The sequence below is a fragment of the Babylonia areolata genome, chromosome 24 (genome assembly GCF_041734735.1).
Source record: "Babylonia areolata isolate BAREFJ2019XMU chromosome 24, ASM4173473v1, whole genome shotgun sequence".
In the NCBI taxonomy this organism is placed as follows: Eukaryota; Metazoa; Mollusca; class Gastropoda; order Neogastropoda; family Buccinidae; genus Babylonia; species Babylonia areolata.
The window spans coordinates 2,362,346-2,371,979 of NC_134899.1; the positions used below are offsets into that span (position 1 = coordinate 2,362,346).

Consider the following 9,634-nt stretch of genomic DNA (forward strand, 5'->3'; position numbering starts at 1 on the left):
TACATGATGTTGACACAGGATCCGGGTTTGACTTTGGGATGCTGGTGAATTTGTATCTGTGTCTGGGGGTGCTCTTCACCTTCACACACACACACACACACACACGTTGTTTTCCCACAGGGACAGGGTTTGACTTTGGGATGCTGGTGAAGTCGTGTCTGTGTCTGGGGGTGTTCTTCACCTACCCCATCATGATGTTCCCGGTCGTCAAACTGCTGGAGACTTACCTCCTCCCTGATGCCGGAAAGTCTGTCTGGAAGGCTGTGAGTTGCCTGTCTTTTGTGTCTGTGTCACATGGATTGTTGTGTCCCTGATGTGGCATTTTGTGTGTATGGTGTGTGTGTGTGTTATATTGATTATTGTGTTCCAGATGTGTCGTTTTTGTGTGTCTTATATTGATTATTGTGTTCTGGATGTGTCGTTTTTGTGTGTGTCATATTGATTTTTGTGTTCTGGATGTGTCGTTTTTGTGTGTGTCTTATATTGATTTTTGTGTTCCGGATGTGTCGTTTTTGTGTGTGTCTTACATTGATTACTGTGTTCCTGATGTGTCGGGGTTTTTTGCGTCCATGTATATTGATTCTAGTGTTCCTGCTGTTTGTGTGTCTTACATTGATTTTTGTGCAGTTTTTGCGCCCAGGTTATATTGATTCATGTGTTTCTGATGTGTTGTTTGTGTGTGTGTTATTTGATTTTTGTGCCCCTGATAGGTCGTATTTTGCATCCTTGTTATATTCATGCTTGTGTTCTTGATATGTCATTTTTGTATATGTCTGTGGTGTCTTTTGGTGTTCTTGGTGTGTATGGTTTGTGTGTGTGTGTGTGTGTGGTGCTGTGTATGTGTGTGTGTGTGGTGCTGTGTATGGTGGGTGGTGTGTGTGGTGCTGTGTATGTGTGTGTGTGTGTTGCTGTGTGTGTCATGCTGTGTGTGTGTGTGTGTGTGTGTCATGCTGTGTGTGTGTGTGTGTGTGGAGTGACCCTAACCCCAGGCTGTACCCTGTCACAGAACTGTCTGCGGTTCTGCCTGGTGGTGCTGACGGGGTTCGTGGTGCTGGCGGTGCCAAACTTCGCCAACCTGATGGCGCTGGTGGGGTCCAGCTGCTGCACTCTGCTGGCCTTCATCCTGCCCGGCATCTTCCACATGAACATCTTCCGTGGGTCAGTCAGTCAGTCACCGCCTCCACTGCTCCCTGCACGGGAAAAATCAGTATAGTACTCACAGCAACACATCAGGAAGCCAGAATCACTATAACATGGACAAAAGAACAAACCATTTGGGACATAACAGTCAATATAACACACACAAAAACAACACATCAGGAAAAAAATCAATATAACATGGACGTTAAAAACGACATATCGGGGCGCAAAAATCTATAACATGCACACACACACACACAAAGACACCACATCAGAAACACAAAAATCAGTATAACACACAAAAAAACAACACATCAGGAACACAAAAATCTATATATACACTCGCACACACACTATAAGCTCATAGGACTTAGTCTGAGCAATAACCAGAATACCTGGTTTTGCGTCATAAATTACATTGTTGTTTTTGTTGGTTTCACATGACTTGTGGGTGCTGAGTCCAAAGCCATTGGAGGACAAGTCGTAAATGTTGAGCATTTTGAGTTATTGCTAAAAAAAAATCCAAAATGGCCACCACCAGATTTGTAAATTACTAACATAAAGGACGTATGACTCATAATTGTGATTGTTACATACCTGATATTCTTCTCAGTCAAGAAAATGACTTAGTGTCAACTGAATGGACTTACCTACTGCGACAGCTATTTTTAGACAAAGGTGTTGAGCAGCCAAAACAAGCTTCAGTACCTCCAAACTTTGCTGTCTGCTGGGAGTTGCTCAGCATACTGCACCTGGACTCCAAACGATATGAAAAATAGACATATTAAAGATTGTATTACTGTTAAGAAAACTTGATGTATCTTTCAAAGCTACTGATGGCATGTTTTACAGACTTCCACGCTTGTATGTACTGCACTTGTGCCTCTTTTTCATTCCAGATTTTGTTGTTGTTTTTTGCTTACGTCTGTGTTTACACATGTGAGTGAAGTGTGTGTGTGTGTGTGTGTTGTGTGTGTGTGTGTGAGAGAGAGAGAGTCCATGGCAAACTGTGACAAATTCACTTTCTCTGAGAAATTATGTCTGTCAATACCAAATTTGCATTAAATATAGAGAGAGAAAAAAAGAAACTTCCCAGTCATACCAATGATACACTGTAAGTCTTTCAGTTTACGCCGTATTTCCATGTTGTGCAGTTTGTTCTGTTCAGCATTCACTGATTCAGACCCACAGTCTGTTTTACTGGGTCTTTCCTGCTATCTTTCTTTGTGCTTTAAAGATGGCATGACAGTGTTATTTCTGGTCTTCCAAGATGTCTAGGATTGATGTCCACAGTTGTTCAGCCCTGACTTGACTCAGTGTGGTCAGTTCAGGTTAACCCCTTCACCACCAAACCAGCGTGGCAGGCCAGGAATCCACTGTCCACTGACATGTTTGTGCTTTTTGTCATGATGTTCAGGTTAATTATTCCTGGCTGTTTCTACAGACATGTGTTACTTTATGCGTTATGTGTGACTTTATGCGTTATGTGTGATTATGTTCAGGTTAATTATTCCTGGCTGTTTCTACAGACATGTGTTACTTTGTGCGTTATGTGTGATTATGTTCAGGTTAATTATTCCTGGCTGTTTCTACAGACATGTGTTACTTTGTGCGTTATGTGTGATTATGTTCAGGTTGATTGTTCCTGGTTGTTTGTATGGACATGTATTACTTTGTGCGTTATATGTTATTATGCTCAGGTTAATTATACCTGTTTTTTTCTATCCTTTTGGTGGACTTCTTCTTTCCGTTACATGACCAACATCGACTTGCCGATGACTCTGTCGTGGTTCATGCATGCTGGGTATTTTCGTGTCTCCATAACCCACCGAACACTGACATGGGTTGCAGGATCTTTAACATGCGTATTTGATCTTTGGTCAGCATCACAGGTGTGTTGTAGGATTATGGGCATGAGGAAGACTGTACTTGTTTTCTTTTCCTTTGTGTGTGTGTGTTGGTTTGGGCTTTTGGGGGGAGTGTGGGGGGGAGGTTGGGTTTTTTTTCCATATTGTTCAGGATGGATATTTAAGGTTTTCCAGCCTTGGTGTGGCTGTACGTGGTTGGCTGGGTTTTAAAGATAAGAGAATGAAACGGGGAAACGCTGTGTGTTACATGTTTCAGTTCACTGACCAGGTCACAGCTGATGCTGGACTGGATGTTGGTGGTCATTGGTGTGTGTGGGTAAGTTCTCTGTCTGTGGAGGGGCTGCTTTGGTTTAATGATAATGATAAAAAGGATGATACTGCTATTACTACTACTACTGCTGCTGTTGTTGCTACTACTACTGTTGCTACTACTACTGCTGCTGCTACTACTACTACTGCTGCTATTACTACTACCACCACCACCACTACTACTACTACTATTAATGATAATAATAATGATCATCATCATCATACTGATAACATAAAATGTTTAATCATCATCATCATCATCATGTATTTTTTATTATAATGATAATGATGATCATGTGAATTTATACAGTGCCTGTTCTCTGAATAGGACTATGGGCACTTTACAGAAATGGCAGAATCATGCGAACGCATGCACACAAACACACACACACACACACACACACACACACACACACACACACTTATACTCACTCACACTCACACATTCTCTTTTCTAATATCACTCAAAGTGGAAAGACGTTAAGTTAAAGAACACTGTCTCTCTCAGAGTTGATTTAGTTGGAGTGATGTCCTGATCATGTTGTCTGACAGTCATGATGATTTAGTTGGAGTGATGTCCTGATCATGTTGTCTGACAGTCATGATGATTTAGTTGGAGTGATGTCCACCTGATCATGTTGTCTGACAGTCATGATGATTTAGTTGGAGTGATGTTGTCCACCTGATCATGTTGTCTGACAGTCATGATGATTTAGTTGGAGTGATGTTGTCCACCTGATCATGTTGTCTGACAGTCATGATGATTTAGTTGGAGTGATGTTGTCCACCTGATCATGTTGTCTGACAGTCATGATGATTTAGTTGGAGTGATGTTGTCCTGATCATGTTGTCTGACAGTCATGTTGATTTAGTTGGAGTGATGTTGTCCTGATCATGTTGTCTGACAGGCATGTTGATTTAGTTGGAGTGATGTTGTCCTGATCATGTTGTCTGACAGTCATGTTGATTTAGTTGGAGTGATGTTGTCCTGATCATGTTGTCTGACAGGCATGATGATTTAGTTGGAGTGATGTTGTCCTGATCATGTTGTCTGACAGTAATGATGATTTAGTTGGAGTTATGTTGTCCACCTGATCATGTTGTCTGACAGGCATGATGATTTAGTTGAAATGATGTTGTCCTGATCATGTTGTCTGACAGGCATGTTGATTTAGTTGGAGTGATGTTGTCCTGATCATGTTGTCTGACAGTCATGATGATTTAGTTGGAGTGATGTCCTGATCATGTTGTCTGACAGTCATGATGATTTAGTTGGAGTGATGTTGTCCTGATCATGTTGTCTGACAGTCATGTTGATTTAGTTGGAGTGATGTTGTCCTGATCATGTTGTCTGACAGTCATGATGATTTAGTTGGAGTGATGTTGTCCTGATCATGTTGTCTGACAGTCATGTTGGTTTAGTTGGAGTGATGTTGTCCTGATCATGTTGTCTGACAGTCATGTTGGTTTAGTTGGAGTGATGTTGTCCTGATCATGTTGTCTGACAGTCATGTTGGTTTAGTTGGAGTGATGTCCACCTGATCATGTTGTCTGACAGTCATGATGATTTAGTTGGAGTGATGTTGTCCTGATCATGTTGTCTGACAGTAATGATGATTTAGTTGGAGTTATGTTGTCCACCTGATCATGTTGTCTGACAGTCATGATGATTTAGTTGAAATGATGTTGTCCTGATCATGTTGTCTGACAGGCATGTTGATTTAGTTGGAGTGATGTTGTCCTGATCAAGTTGTCTGACAGTCATGATGATTTAGTTGGAGTGATGTTGTCCTGATCATGTTGTCTGACAGTCATGATGATTTAGTTGGAGTGATGTTGTCCTGATCATGTAGTCTGACAGGCATGTTGGTTTAGTTGGAGTGATGTTGTCCTGATCATGTTGTCTGACAGTCCTGAAGGTGTTTCACCTTTTTCTTGTGTTCAAGGAGGAAGGCGACAGAATGGTTATGGCTCTGCCAATACAAAGTCTGTTAGGGTCTGGGTTCGAATCCCACTCACTCCCCTTTCTCCTCGGTTTGACTGGAAAATGGAACTGAGCATCTTGTCATTCAGATGAGACGATAAACTGAGGTGCCGTGTGAAGCATGCACTTTGCGCACAGAAAAAGAATCCATGTCAACGAGAGTGTTGTCCTCTTGTAAAATTGTGTAGAAAAAGTCAACACTAACAGGTACACCAGTATATGTGCATGCACTGAAGGCCTGACTTAGCGCGTTGGGTTATGCTGCTGGTTAGGCATCTGCCTAGCAGATGTGGTGTAGCATGTATGGATTTGTCTGAACTCGGTGACACCTCCTTTAGAAACTGTTGTGTGGGGAAGAGGGGGGTAGGGATGAAACTGGCCGACGCATGTACTGCATGGCATTGTATGCTGCAACAGCCGAGTGGTTAAAGTGCTGGACTTTCAGTGTGAGAGTCCTAGGATTGAATCCCAGTAATGGCACCTGGTGGGTAGAGGGTGAGGATTTTTCCTATCTCCCATGGCAACATATGTGCAGACCCACTAGTGCCTGAACCCCCTCCATGTGTATACGCAAGCAGAATGTCAAATACGCAAGGTTAAGATTCTGTAATCTATGTCAGTGTTCATTGGTTTATGGAAACAAGAACATAGCCAGCATGCACATCCCAGAAAATGGAGTATGGCTGCCTGCATGGTGGGCTAAATAAACAAAACAGTCATGCATGTAAAAAGCACAGTACAATAGAACACAATGAATATATCACAGTATGGTACAATACAATACAATAAACACAACACAGTACACTACAATAAACACAACACAGTACAATACTGTACAATGTATCACAGTACAGTACAATACCATACAATGTATCACAATACAATACAATACAATACAATACAATGTTTCACAATACAATACAATGCATCGCAATTCAATACAATGTATCACAGTACAGTACAATACCATACAATGTATCACAATACAGTACAATACAATAAATACAGCACAGTACAGTACAATACAATAAATACAGCACAGTACAGTACAGTACAATACAGTGCATCACAGTACAGTACAATACAATAAATACAGCACAGTACAGTACAATACAGTGCATCACAGTACAGTACAGTACAATACAGTGCATCACAGTACAGTACAATACAGTGCATCACAGTACAGTACAATACAATAAATACAGCACAGCACAGTACAATACAGTGCTTCACAGTACAGTACAATACAGTAAATACAGCACAGTACAGTACAATACAATACAGTGCATCACAGTACAGTACAATACAATAAATACAGCACAGTACAGTACAGTACAATACAGTGCATCACAGTACAGTACAATACAGTGCATCACAGTACAGTACAATACAGTGCATCACAGTACAGTACAATACAGTGCATCACAGTACAGTACAATACAATAAATACAGCACAGTACAGTACAGTACAATACAGTGCTTCACAGTACAGTACAATACAATAAATACAGCACAGTACAGTACAGTACAATACAATAAATACAGCACAGTACAGTACAGTACAATACAGTGCATCACAGTACAGTACAATACAATACAGTGCATCACAGTACAGTACAATACAATAAATACAGCACAGTACAGTACAGTACAATACAGTGCTTCACAGTACAGTACAATACAATAAATACAGCACAGCACAGTACAGTACAATACAGTGCATCACAGTACAGTACAATACAGTGCATCACAGTACAGTACAATACAATAAATACAGCACAGTACAGTACAGTACAATACAGTGCTTCACAGTACAGTACAATACAATAAATACAGCACAGTACAGTACAGTACAATACAGTGCATCACAGTACAGTACAATACAATAAATACAGCACAGTACAGTACAGTACAATACAGTGCTTCACAGTACAGTACAATACAATAAATACAGCACAGTACAGTACAGTACAATACAGTGCATCACAGTACAGTACAATACAGTGCATCACAGTACAGTACAATACAGTGCATCACAGTACAGTACAATACAATAAATACAGCACAGTACAGTACAATACAGTGCATCACAGTACAGTACAATACAGTGCATCACAGTACAGTACAATACAATAAATACAGCACAGTACAGTACAGTACAATACAGTGCTTCACAGTACAGTACAATACAATAAATACAGCACAGTACAGTACAATACAGTGCTTCACAGTACAGTACAATACAGTAAATACAGCACAGTACAGTACAGTACAATACAGTGCTTCACAGTACAGTACAATACAATAAATACAGCACAGTACAGTACAATACAGTGCATCACAGTACAGTACAATACAGTGCATCACAGTACAGTACAATACAGTGCATCACAGTACAGTACAGTACAGTACAATACAGTGCATCACAGTTCAATGCAGTACAATGCATCACAGTACAATACAATACAATGTATCAGTTCAATACGATACAATGTATCAATACAATATAATACAATACAATGTATCACAGTTCAGTACAATACAGTACAATGTATCACAATACAATACAATAAATACAAAACAGTATTATACAATACAATACAATGTATCAATACAATACAATACAATGTATCACAGTACAACACAATAAAATGTATCACAGAACATGACTGTACTGTACTGTACAATAAATACAGTACAACACAATGTATCACAGTACAGTACAATAAAATGTACAGTACAATGTATCACAGTACAGTACAATAAAATGTATCACAGTACATGACTGTACAGTATAATGATAATCAGTCGTGTCCGACTATGACCATCAGAACAGCAGAGGAGGCAACTGCTGTTCCGACTATTTGGGCTAGAATTTGATTATAGTGGAGAGTGTCTTGCCCATGTACATCCCCACTCTCTCGGCAAAAGAGGGTTTTATGACAGTAGGCGTTGGGATGGTTCACAAAGGCCAACTAGCCCACAAGGCTGCAGCACTAAGAGCCAGTGCAATTTTGCCTCCTAGTTTGAGAGTCATAGTCCTTCACAAAAGACTAAGCTGTAAATGATTTCCCATTGACTGGAGAAACCATTGATAATACAGCTCTCACTTTGCTGTTGGCCCAAATGTAAAACTTATGTCAATCTGTGATATAAGCCGAGTGTTGGGCTGGTACAGTACAGTACACTACAATAAATACAGTACAATACAATGTATCACAGTACAATACAATACAATGTATCACAGTACAATACAATGTAACACAGTACATGACTGTACAGTACACTACAATAAATACAGTACAATACAGTGTATCACAGAACAATAGAGCACAGTACAGTACAAACCACTCATCCTGTCTGCCCCCCACAGCACAGTGATTGGTACCATGGATGCCCTGAAGCGACTCACAGAGATGCCGGACTCTGGTGCTGACCTGGTGTCCACAGCGGACATTCCCTGGGTGGCAGCAGGGGAAGGAGGGGGGGCGTCCTCCCCACTGGGCCCTTTCCTCCCCTCCCCCAACACCTCCACCACCCCCATCAGCAGCCAGTCAACCTTGTCGATGGCCCACGTGCTGTCTGGTGGGAGGAACAACACAGTGGTGGACGCAGTGGTGGACATGGCGACCAAGGTGGCTCAGCATGCACTGGGCACCGTGAACTCCGACCCTGTGGCCAAGGGGGCAGGGGGGGTGGTGGTGGGGCCCTCCATAGTGAACGACAGCGTCAGGTCCGCTGCTGAGGTGGTGCACAAGTTGTTGGCTCCTCCCAATGGGCATTGATGTGGGGATGGGGTGGGGGGGAGTGATTTTACAGAGACATGTGTGTTCATTTGATTGTGGGTGTGAGTGTATGTGGTGGGGTGGGGGTATGTTAACATATGTTCACTTGATTATGTCTGTGTGTGTGGAGAATTGGGGGAATGCTACAGGGATATGTGTGTGTTTAGGGGGGAGGTGAGGTGGGGGAGAATGGTTGTGAAAGAAGGTGTACCTCAGAATAACCTTCAGGACCATCCCTTGCCATGTATCGCAGTTTTCCACACCGCCATAGCATTTCATGGGTCGATAAAGACCCAGTTTATACAGCCCTAGTACAGTCTGTGCCCCTTCCAAAATGTCATGGGTCAATAGAGACTTCTATGTTGCTCATACAGAGCACTTTATTACCACAACAAGAGAAATTCATATGTGGTGTTTGCTACACAAACAGTGAATGAGAATCAGTCAGTGAATATAAATGTATAACAGACATAAAATGCTTGAATACTCAGTTGAAGTGAACCTCACAAACATTGCTCACATTCACACACACGATGTTGTATGTGGTT

The 9,634-nt window shown here is 41.4% G+C and overlaps 1 protein-coding gene across 1 annotated transcript in view; it reads left to right on the top strand.

Moving 5' to 3' along the window:
* The window catches only part of LOC143299009 (uncharacterized), a 61,720-nt gene extending 52,553 nt beyond the window's left edge, over positions 1–9,167 (top strand). Inside the window, exons 13-16 of the mRNA XM_076612079.1 lie at positions 121–263; positions 1,007–1,158; positions 3,265–3,324; positions 8,675–9,167. Coding sequence (XP_076468194.1) covers positions 121–263; positions 1,007–1,158; positions 3,265–3,324; positions 8,675–9,086 — 767 coding nt within the window. The 3' untranslated portion in view covers positions 9,087–9,167. The remainder of the gene's footprint in view (positions 1–120; positions 264–1,006; positions 1,159–3,264; positions 3,325–8,674) is intronic.
* The last annotated feature ends 467 nt before the right edge of the window (positions 9,168–9,634 follow it).